This window comes from Argopecten irradians, chromosome 6, assembly GCF_041381155.1.
Source record: "Argopecten irradians isolate NY chromosome 6, Ai_NY, whole genome shotgun sequence".
NCBI classification, from domain to species: Eukaryota; Metazoa; Mollusca; class Bivalvia; order Pectinida; family Pectinidae; genus Argopecten; species Argopecten irradians.
The window spans coordinates 32,366,237-32,394,106 of record NC_091139.1 but is presented as its reverse complement, the minus strand read 5'-3'; the positions used below and the strand labels follow the sequence as shown (position 1 = coordinate 32,394,106).

The 27,870-nt window shown below is 34.7% G+C and overlaps 1 protein-coding gene across 5 annotated transcripts in view; it reads left to right on the top strand.

Annotated features, from left to right (window-relative positions):
- Nucleotides 1-23,679, top strand: part of LOC138325662 (neuronal calcium sensor 2-like) — a 119,128-nt gene extending 95,449 nt beyond the window's left edge. For 3 of the 5 annotated variants that reach the window (XM_069271476.1, XM_069271475.1, XM_069271477.1), the window contains 3 exons: nucleotides 11,940-12,062; nucleotides 17,179-17,451; nucleotides 18,484-23,679. In XM_069271476.1, coding sequence (XP_069127577.1) covers nucleotides 11,952-12,062; nucleotides 17,179-17,451; nucleotides 18,484-18,678 — 579 coding nt within the window. In that variant the 5' untranslated portion in view covers nucleotides 11,940-11,951 and the 3' untranslated portion in view covers nucleotides 18,679-23,679. Of the gene's footprint in view, nucleotides 1-6,522; nucleotides 6,684-11,939; nucleotides 12,063-17,178; nucleotides 17,452-18,483 lie in introns of those variants that run through there. The other 2 variants (XM_069271478.1, XM_069271473.1) reach the window with 2 other exon arrangements.
- Nucleotides 23,680-27,870: the final 4,191 nt, after the last annotated feature.

Below are 27,870 nucleotides of genomic sequence, written 5' to 3'. Positions count from 1 at the left end.
AAAATATGCAAATAGATTTGGCAACAGGCAAAGCCTATATTAGCCATCTCCAAAAATAGTGTATGATCAGCTTCAGATTTCTGCACTACCTCCAATAATGGCTTCCTTCCTATGTGTGTTTTATAGTTTTATTGAGAAATCTGTTGACGGGGCATTTGTATTTCAGAGAGTTCATAGCTTTTGTTATCGTATTTGAATACCCTTCATTTAAACAATCATAATTATTTCTGCTTTATTAAACTTGCAAAAGCCGTATTTGTTAAGTTATTTTTAATGAGAAAGAAAACAATCTTATTGCAAAGTCATGAATCACTATGGAAATGAAGACTGTACTTTTTGTATCAACCGTCAGATGAGACGGTACTCGGTCTTGTTATGGAAAATTCAGAAGAGTACATATAGCGGTATAATTACGTTGCCCTTTTAATGAAGGTGTCGACATCATAATGAAACTGGTACTCCAGCTGTCTTTGGCAATAAAGGTTTTCTTTTTATAGGTGTGCTTTTAACAAAGAGTAACCTTTCAACAATTTTCTTGATAACAAATAAGGCAGTGAAAGTCTATATATGTTTGTGTATTTGTTTCACATCCTTTGAGTTAACATCCAGGGTCATTTAAGAATGTGTCAGGTATGTAGGAGTTGAAAGAAAGCTGGAGTACACAGAGACAAACCACCAACCAACAGTCAGTACCACATGACCAAGAGGTTGGTGATGTGTCACAACACTTTAATAGCTTAAAAAAGTTGGTCAACTGCCTCTGTATCATGTACCGTTGAAGTAATTTAGATATGAATTCATCCGTATAAAGTGCACAAAAAACGCTCGTAATCAAAGCTTAAAGCCTAAATGTGTGTTAGGATTAATTTTAAAACGTAAGCTGTAGAATGCTTTTAGATGATCTAATGATATTGTTGTTATCTGAGAAAAGGCTTTTACCAGTCTATTAAAGGATTCAGTAGAGTGATGTGTTGTCATCCATTGTACAGCTGCAATTGTGCACTAGTTGAATCATATGTTCCATGCTTCCCTTTCCCTTTTTACTAGTAATATATATTTATAATATTAAGATTGTTATTCATGAAGAATCTGTGTACACTGACTGATGATGTCGTGACGATGTCATGATAATGAGGCGTAGAATACTTGCCGTAGCCTATTTACACATATGACTCTGTAAGCTTCAAGAAGTGATAAATTAAACCTTGGTTGACTTTCCATATATAGACACTGGATCCCCCCACTTCACTAAAATTATATATAAATGCTGATTCAGTTTTAACTTTGCACCCCTCTATTGTTGTCCAGGGCAACTTGATACTCCAATGACGTCACAGCCATCTTCTATGTTGGCCATTGACGTAGATAAATCCTTTCAAACATGCTAGGCGCCCTTTCATAATCGTCATGGTCACTTGAACAAATGCTGTTAAACAACAATTTAGCCAAAAAAAATTGTCAGATGACCCTGAATAAAATCATATTTAATACTCTATAACCGTATCAGTTTGTACGAAGCAAACAACTTTTTATATTGACAAAGTTACAGTTTCCATGGTTATATGCACTTCTGCATAATATTAAACTTGTTTAAGATACAGGAGACTTTAGCAAAAGGTGACATGTTCTTATAGTCACTGATTTATAGCAAAAACAATTTGTTTAAAACAGCCAAACGAGTCTTTAGGTCTGATTTTTGCCCTGTTATATTATTTCTAATATGATATTTGATATTTTTGCTTGCTTGAATGATTTAGCCAAATATCTCTATCTTCTAGAGTCGCTGTTTAGTAAAGGATACATTTGGTGGAGAATTGGTGGGAATGCTCTATTTGTCACTGAAGTTGTTTTTACCAAAACAAAACTACCATACAAGCACATGCAAAAAAAAAAAAAATTGCATCGAAATGTGTCAAATGAAATAGAAAGGTGAAAAGATAATAAAATGTATTGTGAATACTTTAGATTAAGATTGTTCAAGGTTTAAAAGGAAAACGTCTATTAAAACACTTTCTCTGATCTGTTAACAAATTTACACTGAAAAAGAGCTGCATGGAAAAATGCGAAACAAACATTAAAGAGTCTTTGAAATTTATTCTGTAGCGTTCATTGTATGGTGTATAAGATAGTTAATGTTAACTCCTGTGGGTATCTCCGAAGAGGTCGATTATTAGGTTTAGAAATTATCACATGAAGTTTCTCATGAGGCCTCATTGTCAGTGCTCTCACAGCAAAGCTACACCCAAACTCCCCAGAGGGTGGCACTAGTGTGCTAAAAGGTAAAAGGCCGTGCTTTCATGGCGATGTTTATTGTGATTGAGAAACACAAAACGATAGATTTAAAACTACAATTTGCTTTCTCAAAACGATAGTTTTATAAGACCATTTTATATCTCCACTTTCTATGAAGACATGTTGATGTTTTACCATGATCGGAGAATACAAATAATTTTCAGCGTTATTCATGAGGTTAAAACAGAGTTGGTTGGCGTGGAAACAATGGATTGGCATGCATGAGGTTCCCTGTACAATACCCACATACAATTGATTTTTGGTGTTGTTGCTATATATAAAAAGTGAGTGTTGGTGGCCATGGGTACATAGAGTTCTTAAGCATTATTTAGTAATGCCTAATGAACATGGTAGAATTTGGTATTTCAAAGGCCAGGGTCACTAAAGCCTAAATGTGGAGTTTCCAATGTATTCTGTGTAAAAAATGCCATTTTTGCTGGTACCATCTTGATAGCTTTAGTATAGTTGGATATGAAATGTTGCAAGGAGAAGAAGGTCCAAACAAATAGATATGTATAATGTACAACTGACCATTCAATATCTAAGCTGTTAAGTTACCCTTGGCCATTCTATTACTATATAGCTAGCTTTCTGGGGTTGCTGAGTTTGAAATTTGAAAAGGCAGTTATCTAATATTAGATGAAGATAGATTTTTTTTTTTTTTTTTTTTTTTGGCTCAGTGAAATCCAACTTTATTTAACGAACCAAATCTAGCATAGCCTGAAATGACATTATCTATGTTTTAAAAAATGACTACCAGAAGACCTAATTGATCATGCATCAGAATCATTTTTTAAGCTAAATAAGGTTAATTTGACATTAGGGGAAAACTCTTTGGGGCTATCTGATAAATCTTGATTATCCTTCCCTATATATACACACAAAATAGTTAAAATCAATGGAAACACGCCTTTCTGGTAGGTAGCCTACCAATTACACTATATACAGAGATATTAACTAGGCTTCAGGAGTAGGATAAATTCACACACATGTGATCTCGTGTCAAACCGGTGCCGGTGGCCTCACTTTGGAAAATGGAAATTCAAGGAATTACAAATAACAGTTAACTTCCAATTTGCATATATTTGGTTTTCAATAAGATTTATTCAATTGAAATAAAAAAAGCGCTTAGAATTTTAGATTTCTGAATGGAGTTTTACCTCGTCTCCATGCAGGTTAGCAGAGACGGAACTTAAGCCTGGAGCAGCTTTCTCTCCGTGTTTCCTGTAACGGTCCATTAAATGTTTCAGAGGTTGTTTCTGCTCTGCTTTTTTCTGGATCAATAGACAGCATTCGTGAATTTAAGTTTTCCTGCTATAGTATATGTCACCTCTATGACTCTATACTTACAGCTAGGCACTGACATTGGTTTTACATCAGATCATACACAAAATCATTGATTACATATATGAGGGTCTGAAAATGGTCCTAGTTTTAAACAGGTCTTCAACATGCCCATCCACAATGGCCCCTAAAAGGATCAAAATTTCAATGTTGTCTGATTAAAGATATATATCTTTAAAAGGATTTTCTGAGTCACTATGGTATGATTTTAAATGCTGTGGCCCCTAAAGAAGAAAAACTCTCAAAACCTGCTTTTCCAATTTCAGTTAAAATTGGTTTAAAGATGTTTGGAAGAATACTGGACACATTGGTGCCATTTTTGAAGAAATTTGTTGCCATGGAGGGCCATATTTTGAAATTTGAAATCTCTGATTTTTAGCCAAAATGCTGTATTTACTGCAGTTAACGGTGAACAAAACAGGCAGTTGTTCTCTTCAGACAGAAGTCAGTTCTCAAGTAAAAATAATTACCCTGCTATATTACTGGTATCATTTGTTATTAAGGTGCAAGATTCATTTACATACCTATGTTTTTATTATTATTTTTTTTCATTCCATAACACTAAAAATAATTACCCTGCTATATTACTGGTATCATTTGTTATTAAGGTGCGAGCTTCATTTACATACCTATGTTTGTATTATTATTTTTTTTCATTCCATAACACTAAAAAATAATTACCCTGATTCATTATAACCTATGTTTGTATTATTATTTTTTTTCATTCCATAACTCTAAAAATAATTAACCTGCTATATAACTGGTATCGTTTGTGATTAAGGTGCGAGATTCATTTACATACCTATGTTTGTATTATTATTTTTTTTCATTCCATAACTCTAAAAATAATTAACCTGCTATATAACTGGTATCATTTGTTATTAAGGTGCGAGATTCATTAATATAGCTATGTTGTTGTTGTTGTTTTTTTCCCATTTCTTTTATGTAAAATAATGTGAAAATTGTGCCATAAAAAGTCTGTATGTTGCTATCTGTGTGTTTCTGGGTCTATGATGATAACTTGTTCTAACTCAAGTAATATGAAAGTCTGCAATGTGAGGTGACTTTATAACAAAAGTATTGTAAGGCATGTCACAAGGGACCATAAATGATTGTACCCCAGATAAGGCATGCATATGTAAGATATTTCCATCATTTATTCGCACAAGAACTCTTATAGCCCTAGTTTAGACAGTTGCCAAATGTTGCACTATATAGCCTCTAGATTGTTGTCTTTATATGCCAATTTCATAGAGCTCCCTGTGTGAAGTTTAATAAGAACTCCTCTATGAATGTATATTAGGGCTTCTAATGTGTCTTTTTATTAGGGCCCCTAAGGTTTGAGCCTGTTTGGGCCCCCAAGGTGAAAGTCTATTAGGGCCCCCAAAGTGTAAGTCTGTTAGGGCCCCAAAGGTGTAAGTCTGTTAGGGCCCTTAAGGTCTAAGTCTGTTAGTGTCCCTAAGGTTTGAGCCTGTTAGGGCCCCCAAGGTGTAAGTCTGGTAGGGCCCCCAAGGTGTAAGTCTGGTAGGGCCCCTAAGGTGTAAGTCTGTTAGGGCCCTTAAGGTGTAAGTTTGTTAGGGCCCCCAAGGTGTAAGTCTGTTAGGGCCCTTAAGGTGTAAGTCTGTTAGGGCCCCTAAGATGTAAATCTGTTAGTGCCCTTAAGATGTAAGTCTGTTAGGGCCCCTAAGATGTAAGTCTGTTAGTGCCCCTAAGATGTAAGTCTGTTAGTGCCCCTAAGATGTAAGTCTGTTAGTGCCCCTAAGGTGTAAGTCTGTTAGGGCCCCTAAGGTGTAAGTCTGTTAGGGCCCCTAAGGTGTAAGTCTGTTAGGGCCCCTAAGATGTAAGTCTGTTAGTGCCCCTAAGATGTAAGTCTGTTAGTGCCCCTAAGGTGTAAGTCTGTTAGGGCCCCTAAGGTGTAAGTCTCTGTTAGGCCCCTAAGATGTAAGTCTGTTAGTGCCCCTAAGATGTAAGTCTGTTAGTGCCCCTAAGATGTAAGTCTGTTAGGGCCCCTAAGGTGTAAGTCTGTTAGGGCCCTTAAGGTGTAAGTCTGTTAGTGGGCCCAAAGGTGTAAGCCTGTTAGGGCCCCTAAGGTGTAAGTCTGTTAGGGCCCCTAAGGTGTAAGTCTGTTAGGGCTACTAAGGTGTAAGTCTTTACTGGGCTTCTAAGGTGTAAGTCTGTTAGGGCCCCTAAGGTCTAAGTCTGTTAGGGCCCTAAGATGTAAGTCTGTTAGTGCCCCTAAGGTGTAAGTCTGTTAGTGCCCCTAAGGTGTAAGTCTGTTAGTGCCCCTAAGGTGTAAGTCTGTTAGTGCCCCTAAGGTGTAAGTCTGTTAGTGCCCCTAATGTGTAAGTCTGTTAGTGCCCCTAAGGTGTAAGTCTGTTAGGGCCCCTAAGGTGTAAGTCTGTTAGTGCCCCTAAGGTGTAAGTCTGTTAGTGCCCCTAATGTGTAAGTCTGTTAGTGCCCCTAAGATGTAAGTCTGTTAGGGCCCCTAAGATGTAAGTCTGTTAGGGCTCCAAAGATGTAAGTCTGTTAGGGCCCCTAAGGTGTAAGTCTGTTAGGGCTCCTAAGGTGTAAGTCTGTTAGGGCCCCTAAGGTGTAAGTCTGTTAGGGCCCCTAAGGTGTAAGTCTGTTAGGGCTCCCAAGGTGTAAGCCTGTTAGGGCCCCTAAGGTGTAAGTCTGTTAGGGCTCCCAAGGTGTAAGTCTGTTAGGGTCCCTAAGGTGTAAGTCTGTTAGGGCCCCCAAGGTGTAAGTCTGTTAGGGCCTCTAAGGTGTAAGGCTACTACTGAGCCCCTTAGGTGTAAGTAATTTAGGGGCCCTAAGGTGTGAGCCTGTTAGGGTTAGCTGAGTAGTTGTGCGGTCAGGCATGCTTTGTTAACTAGCCAGGTAGAGTGAGGAGCCCCACACAGTGACAGTATCATCACAGAATACCACATGGAGCTGTAGGACTCTAGTCACACTACATTCTGGAGTTTAAAGATCTATGTATAAGTTGTGTTCATCAATCAGTCAGTAATTTCTAGGATTTTTACGGATATTTCTCCAGACAGAAGGTATTGTATTACATATTGATAGGAATAAACATAAGTTCTTACATAGAATATACATATCTGCAACAAGTTCAGCTGTCAGTCCGCAGAATGTGCTACATACATATCCGACAGGATCTGTAGCGTTATTAATGTGTATAGGAGTCTGGCCTGGTATACTGCATGGCTGTGTGTCGCTGTGTATATATCTTTACAATGTTAAAAATCAATTATATACAGCGGTAATTAAGCTGTATGAGAAGTAATGACAGTATAGATGATAAAGATATGAGACCACTGTTCCTATTGTATAAATAATTGATATGTTAATGATAGGTACGGATCTTACAGAGGGAAGTGGTCCTAATTACGATCTGATACACTAGCTACAGGTAAAAATACCGTCAACATTTAAACATTAGTTCAGATTTAATACTGCTGATAAAAAAATTATGTGATGGAATTATCCTTTCACAAAAAAGGAAAAGGAAATTATTCAATGTCGTTCAAATTAGCTTTATGTATTAGCTAGTTGGATTGTGTTCAGGTGAGACAAATTTTTTTTTATATCAGAGGATGTAAACAGTTGAGTTAAAATATTTGTTTGCATGTAAGAACATTTGCTGGTAATGCAAAATATTTGTGTGCATGTAAATGCAAGAAAATTTATTTACATGTAAAAATGAATGTATGACTGGCAAGAATACTTTGCGTACAGGTAAATAAAAATTAGCCTACGAGACAAGAATATTTGTGTGGAGGTATATTGAGTTGGAAAGTATCTTTACAGGTGGAATAGAATTTTCTGTTGCAGGAAAGAATATTTAGGTGTGGTACAAGAATTTTTATGCAGGTATAGAAATGGTACATTTGAAAGAAATAAGACTGCTTTAATTGTACAAGTGAGAAAGTGAATAGGTGGTATATTTGTGTGGGGGGCAAAATGTGCAAAAGTAGTTTTAAATATCTTTGTTCAGATGTAAGGGGTTGTATACAGGTTAAGCAGAAATACCTGTGGGCAGGTAAGAATGTGCATCAGTGGAGAGGAATTTTGGTACCCACATTTATGAATATACAGGTAGGCTGGAATGTATTCCTAGTTAACTTGCGTGCAAGGCGTTCACAGATTGGAGATTCTTATATCACATTACCTACACAGCTACAGCTAGAGTTTTATGGCTGATTCTGTGTCGCAGCTTATATACAATGACATCAAATTAAGGTCACTATCTCATTCAAGGCCAGCTGATGGTTTAGACTATGTATAGTATCTCATTAAAATATTTTGGGTCTTTATTCGGAAGTTAATTTATACTAAGGGGCTTTAAGTGGCTGTACTGTTTTATACATGAGTTTTACTATATGGAAAACTAAATAAGTGCAAGGTTTCTGAAGTAAAAGTTGAGTCATAATTGTGTGTATTGCTAACTCGATTACACTATGTAATGAAGATCAAGTTAATAAACTATAATAAAATTGTGGTGAAACAATGACGATCTATTAAGTCGGATTGATTTAGTTCATAAATGCAATGGAGATATGAGTCAAGGAAACCAGACAGGAGTGAATTGATGGAACAATTACTGAAGAATGTCGTCTTCTATATAAACATTTAGAGTGACATCTGGTCGAGAGACTATCTTATGTAGTCAGTGGATAATATAAATAATCAGCATGCAGTTCTAATACATGTCAAAGGACTTCACCAATAATTGTAATATTTCCTTAGTTGATATTTGACTGCCTCTTAACTCCACTTTTGTCTCCTAACCTCGACCACCAAACATATTTCATCAATTTTCAATTTCAACATGTCTTCCTTCTTCCTGAATACCACATCTTCTCTTTCATTTCCAGTACCTACACTTGTAACCTGAATCTTAAGTCTTCTCACATTAATGTCCCCAACATTTCCCCACATCCTAATATCCTATATGTACATGTCCCCTTATGCTCATTTCCCACATGTTCTCTTATCTTTCATTTCCCACATGTTCTCTTATCTTTCTTCCCATGTGTTCCCTAATCCTAATTTCCAACATGTGTCCCTTTATCTATTTCCCACATATGTTTTCCATCCTTATTTCAACATATTTGAGTCCTCTCTTCATTCTTTCCCAAATGTGTCCCTGCTTTATCTTTTCCCACATTGCCAACATATTCCTCACTAGCTTCCCCTCATCCCTTTACCCCAGTAAGGGGAGATGCATGTGTTTCCCACATACATCCCCTAACTTAACCAGCTTAATCCCTGTCCCATAAGAGTCCCTAATACAGGGGTTTCGAGATTTCAAAATGATGTGGGTAAAGCGTCGCTTAGACCCACCTTCCGGTGATTATGACGTCACGTCACTGAATGGTGGGACTAATCGATGGTAAATTGTACTTTACCCACGTTGTTTTTGGATCTCGTAACCCCTGTATTATTCAGTTCCCTTAATCTAACGCTTGGGTAGCATACTGAGTTACATATTATGTAGTTCTGCTAATGTCTTTACTATATATTACTATATATATACTACAGTGGATGTGCTATTGTTTATAAGTCACTAAATACAGTTGTATTTACCATTAGTCTATCCAGACTGTTGTTTATAAGTCACTATACAGTTGTATTTACCATTAGTCTATCAAGGCTGTTGTTTGTCAGTCACTAAATACAGTTGTATTTACCATTAGTCTATCCATACTGTTGTTTGTCAGTCACTAAATACAGTTGTATTTACCATTAGTCTATCCAGACTGTTGTTTATAAGTCACTAATTACAGTTGTATTTACCATTAGTCTATCCAGACTGTTGTTTATAAGTCACTAAATACAGTTGTATTTACCATTAGTCTATCCAGACTGTTGTTTATAAGTCACTAAATACAGTTGTATTTACCATTAGTCTATCCAGACTGTTGTTTATAAGTCACTAATTACAGTTGTACTTACCATTAGTCTATCCAGACTGTTGTTTATAAGTCACTAAATACAGTTGTATTTACCATTAGTCTATCCAGACTGTTGTTTATAAGTCACTAAATACAGTTGTATTTACCATTAGTCTATCCAGACTGTTGTTTATAAGTCACTATACAGTTGTATTTACCATTAGTCTATCAAGGCTGTTGTTTGTCAGTCACTAAATACAGTTGTATTTACCATAAGTCTATCCAGACTGTTGTTTATAAGTCACTAAATACAGTTGTACTTACCATTAGTCTATCCAGACTGTTGTTTATAAGTCACTAAATACAGTTGTATTTACCATTAGTCTATCCAGACTGTTGTTTATAAGTCACTAAATACAGTTGTACTTACCATTAGTCTATCCAGACTGTTGTTTATAAGTCACTAAATACAGTTGTATTTACCATTAGTCTATCCAGACTGTTGTTTATAAGTCACTAAATACAGTTGTATTTACCATTAGTCTATCCAGACTGTTGTTTATAAGTCACTAAATACAGTTGTATTTACCATTAGTCTATCAAGGCTGTTGTTTGTCAGTCACTAAATACAGTTGTATTTACCATTAGTCTATCCAGACTGTTGTTTGTCAGTCACTAAATACAGTTGTACTTACCATTAGTCTATCCAGACTGTTGTTTATAAGTCACTAAATACAGTTGTATTTACCATTAGTCTATCCAGACTGTTGTTTATAAGTCACTAAATACAGTTGTACTTACCATTAGTCTATCCAGACTGTTGTTTATAAGTCACTAATTACAGTTGTATTTACCATTAGTCTATCCAGACTGTTGTTTATAAGTCACTAAATACAGTTGTATTTACCATTAGTCTATCCAGACTGTTGTTTATAAGTCACTAAATACAGTTGTATTTACCATTAGTCTATCCAGACTGTTGTTTATAAGTCACTCAAATAAACAGTTGTACTTACCATTAGTCTATCCAGACTGTTGTTTATAAGTCACTAAATACAGTTGTATTTACCATTAGTCTATCCAGACTGTTGTTTATAAGTCACTAAATACAGTTGTATTTACCATTAGTCTATCCAGACTGTTGTTTATAAGTCACTATACAGTTGTACTTACCATTAGTCTATCCAGACTGTTGTTTATAAGTCACTAAATACAGTTGTATTTACCATTAGTCTATCCAGATGGCCAGTATTGATTTGGACCACTATTTAAAGCATGTCCCATTGGTAATACTGTGTGTCAGATTCTCCGTCAGTGTGTGTGATGGGCTTCATGGAAATAGGAAAGCATTGCCTTGTTGCTTTTTTGTCTAATTATTATAAATAAAGGTCTCAGAATAAGATGCAAATTATATTGTTAGCTTTTGTGTTATCAATCGTATAGTACAATGATACACTCATTCAGAAGGTGATGATAAGTGTAGTATTAACAGTAAGCTGTAAGCTCAACGAAATTATCAATCTAATTTTACATTTACATTTTAAAAATTAAAAGCCACTTCTGAAAGGTAGTGGGCCTGTAAAAGAATATTCAGTCACTGAATAAACACACAAGTGATAATGGTAGACTTTGTGAGCAGACTTATTGGGGAAGGAAAGTAGCGAGTTCTATTGTAAAGCCATAAACATGGGCTGTCAAACTGGTTAAAATCAACTATCACTTAATGTATGGCTGTACATGCGCTGCATGCATCTGAGACTTCAAAACTACCAGACAACATGCTACCATCACATAGATATATATTGCAGTATAAACTTTGCATTCTGTCAGATCAATAAATGTTTAAAAGTTAGAAGTTGGTGGTACCATTGTGTAGACATTCTTTACCATGATATGTATGTTATCTTCTGTTATTGCAATTTAGAAGAAGAAAGTCATGAAATTTAAAGTCACATGTAAAAAGAAAAAAGAAAAAAACATACAATTTTATTTTAAAAAGATGTACCATAAATTTGAATTAATGAAGTAATCACGTAACCCAGAAAAAATGGCATTGTTATTATTAATAAATTGTCCATGTAAATCTACCATGCACACATTAAATAGGTCACTGTTTCTGTTTATAGAATTTGGGGTTACAAATATTGTGAAAGATAGGTCACTGTTACTAATAATAGAATATCATTGTGTATCCCCCATAATTTAGATATAGAATGAGGTAACTATTGCTATAAATAGATAAGTAACTGATCCCCACTCAACCAACTCGTCCAATTTGTGTATTGGATTCTGAAGTGATTTTTTACACCATTGTCTAAGAATTTACTTCCTTGTGATAGACAATGTGCATTGTCTTCTTTTCAGTAAATGACATATGTTAACACCTTTCTTTTTATTTTGCAGCATAAAACAACAATGGGAAACAAATCATCAAGCAAGAAGCTACCCAAGGAGGACCTAGAGTTCTTGGTAAACAATACGAAATTCTCAAAAGCAGAAATAAAAGACTGGTACCGTGGGTTTATGGTAAGTTAATTCAAAAATCAATTACTGCTTGAAAGTCGGGTCAAAAAACCTCTGTCAATGTATAGCTGTGATAAAAAGTGAACAGATAGTAAATCAAAACACTGTATTTGTGATGAAGAGCTGACTTCAAAAATATCTAAATGAATCTGCTTCAATAAATTTTATGTCAATGATAATAGTGAGGTGTTTCCATGGTAACCGACTGCTACTTCAGATTTCTGGTAATGTTTAGGAGAAGACATATTTTTTATATGTGATGGTGATCAATAAAATAGAGGAGTTTGCCCTCAGGAGGAATCCTATGTATTGTACATGACATATTTTACTCTATGTTTGAAACACTAGTGTACATAATAGGAAGATATACAGGGGCGTATCTGCCATAATATGAAGGTGTAGCAGTGTAATACAGATGTGTATCTGACATAATATGAAGGTGTAGCGGTGTATTACAGAGGTATATCTGACATAATATGAAGGTGTAGCAGTGTAATACAGAGGTGTAGCTGACATAATATGAAGGTGTAGCAGTGTAATACAGATGTGTATCTGACATAATATGAAGGTGTAGCGGTGTATTACAGAGGCGTATCTGCCATAATATGAAGGTGTAGCAGTGTAATACAGATGTGTATCTGACATAATATGAAAGTGTAGCGGTGTATTACAGAGGTATATCTGACATAATATGAAGGTGTAGCAGTGTAATACAGAGGTGTATCTGACATAATATGAAGGTGTAGCAGTGTAATACAGATGTGTATCTGACATAATATGAAGGTGTAGCGGTGTATTACAGAGGTATATCTGACATAATATGAAGGTGTAGCAGTGTATTACAGAGGTGTAGCTGTCATAATATGAAGGTGTAGCAGTGTAATACAGAGGTGTATCTGCCATAATATGAAGGTGTAGCAGTGTAATAGAGATGTGTATCTGACATAATATGAAGGTGTAGCAGTGTAATACAGATGTGTATCTGACATAATATGAAGGTGTAGCGGTGTATTACAGAGGTAAATCTGACATAATATGAAGGTGTAGCAGTGTATGACAGAGGTGTATCTGACATAATATGAAGGTGTAGCAGTGTATTACAGAGGTGTAGCTGTCATAATATGAAGGTGTAGCAGTGTAATACAGAGGTGTATCTGACATAATATGAAGGTGTAGCTGTGTAATACAGAGGTGTATCTGACATAATATGAAGGTGTAGCAGTGTATTACAGAGGTGTAGCTGACATAATATGAAGGTGTAGCAGTGTATTACAGAGGTGTAGCTGACATAATATGAAGGTGTAGCAGTGTATTACAGAGGTGTAGCTGACATAATATGAAGGTGTAGCAGTGTATTACAGAGGTATATCTGACATAATATGAAGGTGTAGCAGTGTATTACAGAGGTGTATCTGACATTATATGAAGGTGTAGTAGTGTAATCCAGTGTAGTGTAGCTGTCATAATATGAAGGTGTAGCAGTGTATTACAGAGGTATAACTGTCATAATATGAAGGTGTAGCAGTGTAATAAAGAGATGTAACTGACATAATATGAAGGTGTAACAGTGTAATACAGAAATGTAAATATCATAATATGAAGGTGTAACAGTGTAATACAGAAATGTAAATATCATAATATGAAGGTGTAGCAGCTATAAACTGGTAATACAATATAAGATATAGGAGCGGTGTTGAGAGTGGGGATGGTGGTTGAGATGGATGGGAGGGAGAGGGCATTGAAGGCCTGACCTTAATCATGGCATGCAGACAATAAAATAATGAAGCATTAGAATATAACTTGACTTGCACTTAGTTAAAAGGGATGTCCTTTGAATTGTTACATGTTGGGAAGGAGGTGGATATCTTATGATAGATAAAAGATAATTTGTTACAGATAATAATCAATTAGGAGACCCCTGTTTGGAAGGCATTATTGAATAAATGGTGCATTCATCAAGTAGGTAGGAAACTCTTATGTAACAAGATCTCAGAGACATAGATTATATGGATTTTGAAGAGAAACAATTTGTTTTAAAAAAAATTTTAAGGACATTTAGAGATGAAAAAGAAGACTTTTGTGAATTGTAAGGAAAACTTTAGATGTAAAATGGCTATTGGAGGACTGACCTTAATACAGTAAAACCTGTTATAAAGTACACATATACACATATCCGCACGGTTTAGGCCAGAAACGAACGTGTCCGGATTATCGAGGGTCCACTGTATATAAAATACAAGACTCATCCACCCCTATCTAAGTCCACTTTATAAACACACCTGTCTATAAAAGAAGACTCATCCACCCTATCTGATGAAATTTAATACATGATTGACCTCTGTATAAAGGACACCTGTCATTTATAGACAGGTTTTTCAATGGATATTAGTGATTAAATGTCATCCTCCACATCTCCTTTGTCTTGGATGTCTTATTGTACGGGGTGGAAAAGTAAAGTATTCTCAGTTGTAACATTTAAAATAGATATAATGAACATGATATTCTTTGTTTCACAAGCAGCAGATGTGACTCCAACAATGTAGGGAAATGTTCTGAATATCATTTTGAGATAGGTGTTGCCATGGTAACTGTCTCCAAGCCTTTGCTGTCATCTGAAACTCCACAGCTGACATCCAGGAGATGGGTTAATGGAATTAAACAGAAGATCTTGTGCACACCTACAGTTCTCATGGGCATTTTAAAAGGCTAGAATTCAATAAAAAGTGGCTCTAGTTTTACCACTGAGAATCACATGTCAGTTGGATTATCCTGTGGAATCTTATTGCTAGAAGGAACAATGATCTCCTGTAGTTTAGATATATGGAACTAGGTCATTGATGAGAATTCCCAAAATGTAGATAACTTTTTAGCCAGCCATGAGCTATAGGCCAGTGTATTTTGGTTTTGTAGCAAGACTATTTAACCTTCTTTTTCAAACTTAAATCCATGGAGCCCTTTATGGCCAAATGTTTAAGGTATCTTAACATTTTACTTCTGAATTCCCAACTCTGTGTTGCTATTTTGAGTTCCACATGAGGGAGATTGTCATGCAATCGTTACTGTGTAAACCAAATTATTTTCTTGTGTAATTTGATTTCGTGTAATTCGCTGCCATTAATAGATTGTGAAAAATAAATTGCAGAGAAAATATTTCAAATGCAGGTAATGTATGATAATATAAGTCTAGGTGACGAAATGGAATTGCCATAAAAATGTTGTTAAGCATAACAAGAGGCCCAGATGGCCTGTATCGCTCACCTGGTTTGTAATGCCAAGTAATGTTCTCAATACAAGTTCATTGTTTCTTTTCTGAAGGAATTTTAATATTAACCTCTAATTCCCCTATTGGGCCCCACTCTTTCTGCTGCAGGGGGTCAAAGCCAAAATTTATACGAATTCTGTTAACCCCAAGGATGTTTCTGGCCAAATTTGGTTACAATCCATGCAGAACTCTAGGACAAGTAGCTATTTTTAGGATTTACCTCTATTTCCCCTATTGGGCCCTGCCCCTCCTGCCCCCAGGGGGGTCAGAGCCAGAATCTATACAAGTGTTGTTTACCTTCCCCTAAGGATGTTTGTGGCCAAATTTGGTTACAATCAATGCAGAACTCTCAGACAGGTAGCGATTTATAGGATTTACCTCTATTTCCCCTATTGGGCCCGCCCCTCCTACCCCCGGGGGGTCAGAGCAAAAGTTTATACAAGTTTTGTTCCCCTTCCCCCAAGGATGTTTCTGGCCAAATTTGGTTGCAATCCATGCAGAACTCTAGGACAAGTAGCGATTTATAGGATTTACATCTATTACCCCTATTGGGCCCCGCCCCTCCTGCCCCATGGAAGGTCAGGGTCACCATTTATGCAAAATCTGATCCCCTTCCCCTAAGGAAGTTTCTGTCCAAATTTGGTTGCAATCCATGCAGAACTCTAGGACAAGTAGTGATTTATAGGATTTACCTCTGTTACCCCTATTGGGCCCCGCCCCTCCTGCCCCAGGGGGGTCAGGGTCACCATTTATGCAAAATCTGATCCCCTTCCCCTAAGGAAGTTTCTGGCCAAATTTGGATGCAATCCATGCAGAACTCTAGGACAAGTAGCGATTTAAAGGAAATGTTGACAGACGGACGGACGACGGACGCCGCACCATGGCAAAAGCTCACCGGCCCTACGGGCCAGGTGAGCTAAAAATGTGAAATTAAGCTGCTCGAATATAAGTGTATTAACAGTACACATGAAACTCTATGACTTAATACAAAACCAGCAATCTAATACTCCTACATGGTTATCAAACTATAGGATCAAACATATTCTGACTTTCAGAACACAATTGACTTAAACATACTAAAGCTCCTAATTAAACGGTCATTCAGAAACATATTAGCTACCATTGAATCCCTATCATTCCAGTAATGTTGTGAGAGGGCAACTTTGGTGTTATTGGACTTCGTGCAGAATACAATTAAAGGGACAGTTCACTCAAGCTAATTCTTTTACAGAATATAGCATAAATGTATTGTTCTACATTTCTTATGAAACATATAACATAAAATATTGACAAATTCCACGTCATTGTTAATTATTTTAATTGATACCGTTGAAATTACAAATCCTTGATCAATATGATAAAGCAGGTACATGTATACGCTGTACCCGTACCCAAACCAAAGTCACCCACGCTAAACAAATGAACTACATAACCGCTGAGGAGGTGATAAAATGATTTTTAGGCAAAACAATTCACCTAATAAGGTAAACACACTACTGTCAGAGCGATTTGAGCAGTTCTAGACAAAAGTTGCATTACTTTACGAGCAAGGGACAGGTTTTGGCATATAAGACGTTTGACTACAATGTGTAATGGCGGACAGCGAGAGAGCTTGAATATTTCACACACATTTCACCACCATGGGCTTTTCTGGCATATCACAGTAAAACCGAACCAAAAAGACTTAAACATATGCTGCATTACGACCTGTTTGTCAAAAATTCATACCTTAAGTACATTCTTGATCAAACTTGGAGCATGAAGGCTATAAAAGGAATAATAAGTGATAAAGCAATACAGGCAAAAACAGACCATGAATACTTTTGATTTTAATCTTGTACTTATATTGTGTTACAGAAAGACTGTCCCGATGGATTATTGTGTAAAAGCAAATTCTTGGATGTGTACTCAACATTCTTTCCTACTGGAACTCCGGATACGTTTTGTGAACATGTGTTCCGATCATTTGACAAAGACAACAGTGGAAAGATTGATTTCAAGGAATTCCTGCTTGCTATTAATATAACTTCTGGGGGAAATCCCGAGGATAAGTTAAACTGGGCCTTTAATATGTATGATATTGATGGAAATGGATCGATTGAAAAGAAAGAAATGGTCGAAATTATTGCGGTAAGTAATAACATATGAATCTTAATTGTTTGAATTGTAGAATTCAGATGACTAGTAGATAATTACAGTACAGGTCCTAGTGTACTTTATGGAATATCTGATTGACTAATAAATGGCTTCATATTTTGTCTTACGATTTCAATTTAAGGGGAGACAATCTGTTAAAATTCAGATGAAATCCTTACCAGATGTTCTGCAGGTGATTATCAATTTACAAGTCGAATTAATTTAGAAACATGTTAGGAAAATAGATGGCATAGAATAAGTTGATATACTTACGCACAAACATGTCTATAGTGACCACCCAGTGGACCAAGAAAAAATGGTCTTTAAAGCCAAGTCGTCTGTATACACGGGTCAAATTGTGTTGATAATGACCATTGGGGACCCAAAGAAAGTGGTCTAATTAAGCATCTGGTTTTAATAAAGAGGTGGTCGCTAAGACATGTTTGCTGTATAATGGATTATTTTTCCACTGATCAGAAATATGTTTTTCCTTTGCTCCATGTCAGCTGGAGTTTGTTTAATGTGTGACCAAAGGAAGATAACTCCTGTTAAAGAATAACAAAGTTCTGCTATATACAACCCAGATATCAGATTTGAAGCAAAATATTTTGATAAACATTTAACAACAACAAGTAACACACACTCAGCATTAATGAATTGGGATGGGATTGGTTATTTTTTTGTTGTTTTTTTTTCTTTTCTTTTTTTTTACTATCAATAAATAGTGTCAAATTTAATGCATTTCCAATGATATTAATCATGCTATTTGACATCTATACTAGATGTGTATTTAAGATTATCTGTAAGTTGGTTAATGTACTGGTCTGCACTCTCACTTTACCTAAATTCCTCTATAATTAACATATCATGTCTGATGTATAATTGTATGTGTAAATAGCCAACTACTTCATAGTGATCTTGCCAAAAAATTACATTGGAAGTTTATCTATTGATAACTCAATAACCTCATTGACTCAATATGAAATATTAATACAAATAATTGATGCATATTTCTATCATCTACAGGCGATTTATAATATGTTGGGCAATGCTCTGTGCACCACTGAAGCTGACACACCAGAGGAGCGTACAGAAAAGATTTTTGATAAAATGGACGAAAACAGTGACGGTGTATTAAGCAAGAAAGAATTCATCGAAGGATGTATGAAGGATCAGTTTCTATATCAAATGCTGACAGCGGACGCTGCCGGAAACCAATAGGAACAACAATAACATTTCCATGTACAGTTTTATAAATCTCCATGTATCCTTATCATTTCAGCATTCTATGGTTTTCTTCTTTTTTAAACAAAGGAAATATCCTCTTTGACCGAAGTGGCTTGTTACATACAAAAAGTGGATTTTTTTGTACACATGAATTTTTATCAATTGACATGTGTGCATTCATTTCACTGTTAATATTTGACATTTAATGATCTTAATTAGAATCAGGTAATTTGTAAAGAACTGGTGATTTTTTTTATGCCTATAAAAATTCTTTCATTTAATTACTTAATAGTACTATGATGAACAATTTTCCCCTTTTAAAGCCTTTTTTTTTTAAATGGAGATTAAAACATTCTTACCATACTCATATGTGATATATTATATGTACTATATTTAGCTCATTACATTTCAGATGTATATATGCTGCAGCTAGGAAAATGATTTATGTGGATAAAACCTGTACGAAGTTTATGACAGATTTAAAAATGTGGAAAATAGTTAAGACTGTGAGGTGGCTTAATTTTCAATGTTGGCAGCTGGGATAGAGTTGGTATATTAGAGTTGCCCCCCTTTATGAAGGTGTTGAAAATGTCTTGACTCAACTTCTCCAAAGTTGCTCTCCAATTTATTCAATAATATTTTGGACAATTTCCTTTACCGAAATGAAAGATGCCTAGCTACCAATTAATTACAAGCATACAAACATCTTTCATGTGTATTTCTGTAAAGGGCTGTCAACATTTTAAATGACCCAGAAATGCTTTACATCTTAGTGTGATATTAAATGAAAAGTTTTAAAAGTGTTCAAAATGGATATCATCAGAGACCCATCTCTAGTTTACACTTGATTTAAATGTAATTTTTTTATATATATGCATCACATATTGTACCTTTTCAATGATCATTGTGCACATCATTAAACTGTATATAATTATTAGTATAGCTGTTTTTACCCTTGTCAACATTGCCTATATATATATACATGTATCACTCACAAATGTTGCATATTTTGCTGTGCCATATATGGCATTATATTTTGTGCCACCTTGTGTGGTGTTTGGTGTTGTGCCATTAAGCGTTGCATTATCTAAAATGCCACCTCATGTGGCATTTAACATAATTTTGCCATAATGCATTATCAATGCCACAACTCTTTTGCATTTTGTGGCATTATGTGTTGTGTCATCATGTTTTTGCATATATATGCCACTTGAGAGTGGCATTATATATTTTGCTACCTTGTTGGCATTATTTTGTCATATGCCACCAAATGTGGCATTATTTGTCTGAAGGTCCAGGTCAGAAAAAAACATAAAAAGATATCACCCTTTTTCCACAAAGTGTCATACATATACCATAACACTGTAGAGTATAGTGACTGATCGTGAATGAGTGCAAGTGAGCGATTGTAACGACTCTCTGTCTTGTTGTCAGGAGTTGTCTTCTCTTGTCACATCGTTTATTTGTGTTAAATATTCGGTTTGTTACAGATTACTCCAGAAATCGGTTTCACAGACATTCCTTAACTTTAAGGAATTCCTAAACTTGAAATTTTCCATAGGAAAGCATTACAAAAGTTCAATGTAGGACATTAAGATACTTTTGTTTTAACTTCTTTAATGCTTTCCAAAGGAAAATTGTTAAGGGAAGGATTTTCTTAAACCTTTAAAAATGTTTGTGAAACTTTGCCCTCCTATGTATTGATTATTGCATCATGTGTTTGAGAGAATAACATCACATTTTTTAGAGAAAATAATAAAGCCATTTCACACTCAAACAATTGACAGCTACCCTCAAGGACAGATAACTCTGTAATATGCAAAAGTGGAATCAAACTTTTCTCACAATTTTATGATGGTAGCATTTCAAACAGATGAAATAATCAATACCTTCTATAAGAGTAGATCAGTATGATTTTTTACCTCATTGAACTAACCTACATTTTTACATGACAATTTTTATAGTGATCTTTATACACAAGAAGTTCTCAAAAATCAAATGAAACAAATCCTATTTTAATTTTTAGATGCATTCCTCCTCTATCAATGCTCTTAAATACTACTTTTTAAAAGAATGCGAGACATTTTAATGTGTATTAGTAAATTCTGACCTATATATTTTAATGATTTCAGAACTTTTTAAAGAGACCTCAGCTTACAAAATTACTCTTTTGAATATGAGACAGATGCTTTTAACAACTCTTAACAAAATCAATCTTTTTTATTTTTAGTTTGTAATTCTTATTGCAGATAATGCAAAGCAATTGTATATGGAGCAGAAGCATTGTTAATATATTTAGTTTCTTAAAAAGTTTGGTAAATCTTTTAAATCAATGACAAGAAGGATGATGACAATGATGATTATGAATAGTACTTATCACTACAAATGGTTGGTTGTTGGTATGAATGGGTAGTGTTTGTTGTAGAGAGTACATTTTGTCATAATACAAATTCATGTATGTTCACATCTTTTACATGAGCAAGTTATGAAAAAGGACAGATAATCATTTGTTAATATTTTTTGTTTTATTGATATAGAGTTGTCCCATACATATCAGCCAATGTCAAGCTCACATTTATTGATAGATTTTATTAATATTTACACAACATATAATAGTTTAATTATGATAAGCTGGTTTCCTCATATCTTTGTAAAATGTGTATTCATGCTAACATTGAATTTCCATGTGCTCATTATTTGGTAAGTTGAATTAGTTTGAATTCATTGTGAATTATGTGCATTTAAGCTAATGTTAAAAATGTGAAGGTTACATAAACATTGTCTACAAATTTGTGTTAAAAGTTGAATATCTGTGCGTTCGTGATTTAGGTCCAGGAATATGAATTCATAATTAGTTATATGTTTTCATACTTAAGTTTAAGGTGAATATTGCCTACAAATTTGCACTAAAAATTAAATATATTTAGTTGACAATATTAAGGTATTCATATTTAATTTCAATATTTGAATATTCACTCTTAATTCTAGTAACTATTATACATATTATAGTACATTTATATATGCATTATGCTGAAGTTAGATATCGGCTATGAATTCCAGCTAAAAAAAACTATTCAGACCAAATAGTTTTATCAACAACTGAATATTAAAAATGTTTTTAAAGTCAATATACTGAATTTACCTTTTTATCTATTAAAAAGAAATCATGTACTAAAATATTAAATTCATCCTTTTACCCATAGTGCATTTATATTACCCAGCATGCATTATCCGCCAAACTTGTGCTGTACATAATGAACAATAGTTTAACATATTCACCCCTGCAATTTCATAATGGACTGGTCTAGTAAAGGATTTAGAAAAGTCTAAGTGTATCTTCAGGGGTACATGAGTTAACAAGCTCTGTCGACTTGAAAATTTAGTTATTTATAGTTACATAAAACCCTTTTTCTACACTATGGTTGTATATATATAATGGTGGGACATGTTTGATTCAGTTTGAGAAAATGTGGAGTTACCAAGTTGTATAAATTTGTCTGGTTCCAATGTTCCACACAATGTACATACACACCATGCTTCTCGTCATAATCAAATTTTCAAATGCATTGTATTTGTAAATGTTCAAAGCAATTTTGTTCTGTTTTTTATTCAAGTTTCGCTTTAGGAAAAAGGGAAGAAATATTGAATGTAATATTCCTTCCTGGTGTTCAATCCATCAACTTGAAATTATAACCGCAATACAAAAAAAGATGACCATCAAATAGTAAAATATTGGTTAAATATACGTGTCGTACGTGTCAATACACAGCAGATTTTTATTAATAATATTTTCTATTGAACAATACTAATTACATGGTATATCATTCATTCTCTTTTCTGTGTGAAACTTGGTACAAAACAAAGCTATTGCGATCTATGTGTACATATAGGTGTCCTCCGAGATTAGCTAAGGGGAAGTAACTCTTTGTATATGCTCAAACCCTCAGCTCACAAGTATATATCACTGCAGGATAGGGTTTTGCTACATTCCAACTGAAATCCTATATATATGTCTAGACCTACAACCTTTTGTCTATCACCCATGTGTACCTTATGGCTAATACGATTACATACAGTACTTAGATCTAATGTTTGAGAGGTAAACATTTGTAATATGTACGTTACATGTATAAGCAGTAAAAAAACAAAAATAGGAAAAAGATCAAAAGTTTGTATTTGTTAATTGTTTAAAAATTTATTTTAAAATATTTGACCAGAAAAAAAGATTTTTGAACATGATCTGGCTATCATCATTAACAATATGATATTCATATGTTATACAATATTCAAGCTTTATTGTCATGGTAACCATATTTCTGTTAATTTTTTTTATTTGGCTGATTGTGGGAGTAAAAAAATTCTTTCTTAAAATAGCTTCACAAATCAGTCTTGGATTTGGTTGGGAAAACTGTTTATATGTGTTACTTGTCATCAATACATTTGGCATGACTACAGTACATTGTCAATATTACGTCATCAATTTCAACACGTACCAGGTAATTAATATACTTGTAACGGTGGCTGTGTGGAAATTAACATTTCATTCTTTTTTTCTGAGTATACGAGACAATATTCAAACATAGTTGTTTGTAGGAGGGATATCTAAGTCCGCATGGAAAATTTTGGCTGGTGAGCACTCAACAAGCATGGTGCTGACCAGACAAAATATATCACTTAGGTAGAGATATTCCTATCTATTTGATAAACGATAACTTTCCGTTAGATGTTTTTAAGTTAAAAAAGAAACCGTGTATATAGCACTATTTGGTATTTAATTGTTGAGATCACAAATAGTTCTGTGTTTCTGATTCTGTGCAGACGACCGATGACATTACAGTTTGTAGTTACGTCTAATTAATTAAGCCTCTCAAACAGGTTCAGTACAGTATGGATTTATATATTAGATTTAATTATTCAAAGCTAATTTCTAAATCATATTTTGTAAACTTTGCATTTTACATTGAATAAAACTGAAGGAGCTGACCAATACAAAAACTTTGTTTATGTTTTTCTTTTCTTTTTAAATATGAAAAAAAACTTTATTATTAATTAAAATGTTGTTAATGAGCATTATAATTAAAACATGAGCACAATATTGTCTGAAACTTCAGTCTGCCATGCATCACATAGCAAACAAAGGGAAGTAACTCTGATAGACTTGAATAACTTACTATTAACAGCATTGAAAATTAAAATATTTTATGTGCTAGCTACTATCAGTACAATATGATATAAAGACATTTGATATACATGTACAATAAACATATTATTATTCATACCAATTACAACAAATATGACTTAACCTCTATCAGGGATATATACATGTATAAATATTCATATTTTTATTTTAATCAGACAGGCAACTCGCCCATATATCTTATAACCTACATCAGGAAGCTTTTCGTTACTATACACAATAGGTTTCCTTCACCTGTGACTGTTAATTAGCGTTCAGAGAGATAACTCCTTCATTAACTAATTTCTTATACAGAGAATGTATGGATTCAGGCTAGGCTAACAGAACATATACTAGTTGACATTTTAGACAGGTATTCTAGTGATGTACATTTAAACTCTGCTTTCATCTTGATGATCTGTTTTATAGACCTTATAGAGGTTACCAATCATCAAAGTGTATTACTTAGTTACATACCAATAACCCTTATGATTTCCACATATAGGGTGGAAACAAAAAGCAACAATCTTACTTATTCACCCCTGAAAGTATAAAATGGACTATCGCAACCTTTAAACTAGAAGAATCTAAATGAATCTTCAGTGGTGTATGGGTTAAAATAATACTGAAAATGAAACTAATAAAAATTGCACGTGAAAGGGCTAAGTCTTCATCAACAACACTGACCGTGTGATACAGTGATATAGCACTATAAAGTATGCATCAGCATGACCATTCCGAAGTTTTCCTAAATGCACTCGTGCAGAAATCTGAAAACACACTAAGAGGGCGTCCTTAATTTACTAAGTACAACTTTAACAGTACCGTACTTTACACACTAAATCAGGCATCCAACACGAATTCTCTTATCTCGCCACCATCTCCCGATTTCCTCTAATCTTCCCGACCATCTCCCGATTTTCTCTAATTTCCGACTATCTCCCGATTTCCTCTAATCTCCGATTGTCTGACCCTATCAACATTTCACTGATGATACCAATCCCCCGACATTATCCGTTCTGATATCCATTATCAATACTAATTACCCGACACCTACATACATATGCATATTTAATCATTATTATCAAATGATGATTGTATTCTCATCCGGACATTCTACTCTAACATCAACCTCCCGATCTATAGATCTATACTATCACAGGCGTTTGGCTCTATATACATTTTCTCTCTGCGTTACATATATATAGAGGGGAGAATGTCTATAGAGCCAAACTCCTGTGGTCAATACTAAACACCACCCTCCCGACTATGTGTCTAGATGTGCAGTCATTCCTATAATATTGTTTAAAACTTGATTGTCACACCACTAGATCTGTTTTAGCTGTTAAAACGTGCGGGCATCCTGTCACCAGTAGCCAGCAGGGGAAGGAAGGTGTAGCTAATACGCTGGTGAACGTTTTACTGTATTCGTTTCATCACGTCTCACAGAATTCAGACAAGTAAGCTGTGGTTAACAAAAAGATCGTCATTCACGTGACTTATGGGGAAAAAATGTCATTACTTATCTTCCTTTGCTACATCTCTCGCTCGTAAGCATTTTTTAAACTAGATTTCTTGCCTTCGATTAATATTTTATTTTCTTCCAATATTCTCTTTCATTTATTTTATCACAGAAACTCTTATATTTGAATTTTCGCCACAAATTTACTCTTTACGTTTATCTACAAATATTTTATTTTTAATTTGTAGTTTTATAGTATTTATACTTCTAGGGAAATATAATCATTGGCATTGACCGTATAAAACAATATCTTTATACCGTTTGAGGTGAAAAAGGAACCTTGTCGCACACCTCTAGCGGGCAGACAACATATATATTATATATACATGTAGATCCCTGGACCTTTTGATTTCTTGAACTTATTTCAAGAGTTGAATCTAAAAATGATATAAGAACCATTTTGGTTTTTATTAAGAATGGCTCGTTGGCCAATTTCCATTATTCGTGAAAGAGGTATTTTATTTCAAAACAAAATGGATGGAACAACAGGCTGTGCCTATATTAAGTTCTCTTTGATGCTCTCAGTTACTGTTTTGTACAATTCCAATATCTCTTCACTTCGGACATTATGTCTGATAATAGATGGAGTCGTGTAGGCGATAAAGCAGTAACTAATTGACCATTATGCGATTCTGTTATAACATTCCCCGTCTCCGCTACGTTTTCGCTGTATTTCGTATTTCATTTGGCTCTTCCAATATATCTGATCTTTGAAGTTTACTTTTGTTCCACCTTTCTCATACATATATCTCTCGCTTTTGATACTGTTTTTTTGACCATGTTTCGCGCTGCTTTGACCTTCAATTGCGTTGCTGTGACAGTACAGATTCCAAACCCAGACTCCACAGATATTCTAGACCAGACTCCATTGTCCAACACAGAGACTCGAGACATTAGAAAGACTCTTGGCCTACGTACACAAAAATCCAGTACCTACAAATCCCTATACGAGACCGCTGCTATCGACCCACCTACAAATGTAGGTTTTACAGACCCTAATACTTTTTATTTCTTAATCAGACGGAAGCGGAGCAAAAGTATCGTTTTGCCTGATTTACTCTGAAAATCCCGGTCGGCGAGCTGGCTGAAATGGACACATAACACAGACTCAATATCCCATCAATTTCATAAAACAGAAAGGACTCCGCTCATGACAGATCTAGACATATGGTCACTCCTCTTCAGCGACCTCCTCCAGATGTCGCTGCGAGAGGTCGATTAAAGGGTATTGTATTTGGACAATTGATATACATTTACAATCACACGATATTGTTAAAACGAAATACACGCCATTGTAACCGACAAGTAATTTAGGTTGATTGTTTAGCGGACTCCTATTACTTTGATTTCATTGTACTGCTGAAACACAGTAATCAACTTCCCATCAGACTCTCGTGAACGTGCGATATTCTTTCCCGATTTGATGGCGGAGAAACTATGCGCTCTAGAACGGAAGTAAGAAAATCAATGCGTTAATCATCAAAAGTCATGGAATCGGAATGGTTTTTATTATGAACAGAAGAAACAAATGTTTACTTGATGATATGACTGCTGTTTCCCGCCTTTTAAATGTCGTCTGCGAGTGATTTGGCTCTTTTATAATGGTGATCACATCGTGCATGCAATGATCCTGCAAATCACCTGGTCGAAAACACCCACGCAATTGTTTCTGTTCTTCAAATTGCACATTCATCAAAACTTTACCAAAACCATGAAGTGCCGAACATATACTTCTATGTCGTTTTGACGTTTTTCCTGGTCAATGATAGACGAGATGAAGAATTATTGGAAGGTGATAAATACTGGATCAAAATAAAGTGTTAACGTGTTATGTATGTGAAAAATGCATCGGGAGGTCTAAGACATATACACAAAATATAAATCGCATATGCGTTTGAAGTCAAAATAACACGTCAGATGTCAACGAAGCCGGATTGTCAAAGTAATGCGTTAGAATGTTAATATAACGCTTAGTAATCAACGCATTGCGTTAAAATTATAACATGTCGTCACAATACGATTCAAACTTGTTTGTTGTCTAAAGATAGGGACATTTGTGGAAGATACAATTTTGTGTTTTCGCTCTCTTTCAAGAAACAATAAAAATACTAAATAGTACAAGTTACTTGATTATTTCTTTCGGTTCCATCAGCAAAGACTTACACAAATGTTGATGATAATAATAAATGAATGATAATTAATACACGTAACTTCATCTAACACTCAAATAGCAAAAACCTGGGCCCGACACCATAAAACTTTCTCAGACAAATTTTTTACTCAAGCCTATGGAAAATCATATACTTGAGTAAAAAAATCTGTCTGAGAATAGTTTAATGGTGCCGGGCCCTGTTCTGGTGAATAGGAAAACAATGTGTTTTTTTTTTCTATATTATTAGCGTTGATCTTAATGTGTTTTTTTTCTATATTATTAGCGTTGATCTAAAGCATCTGTTGAATAGTCCCGACATATGTAAACTTATATAAT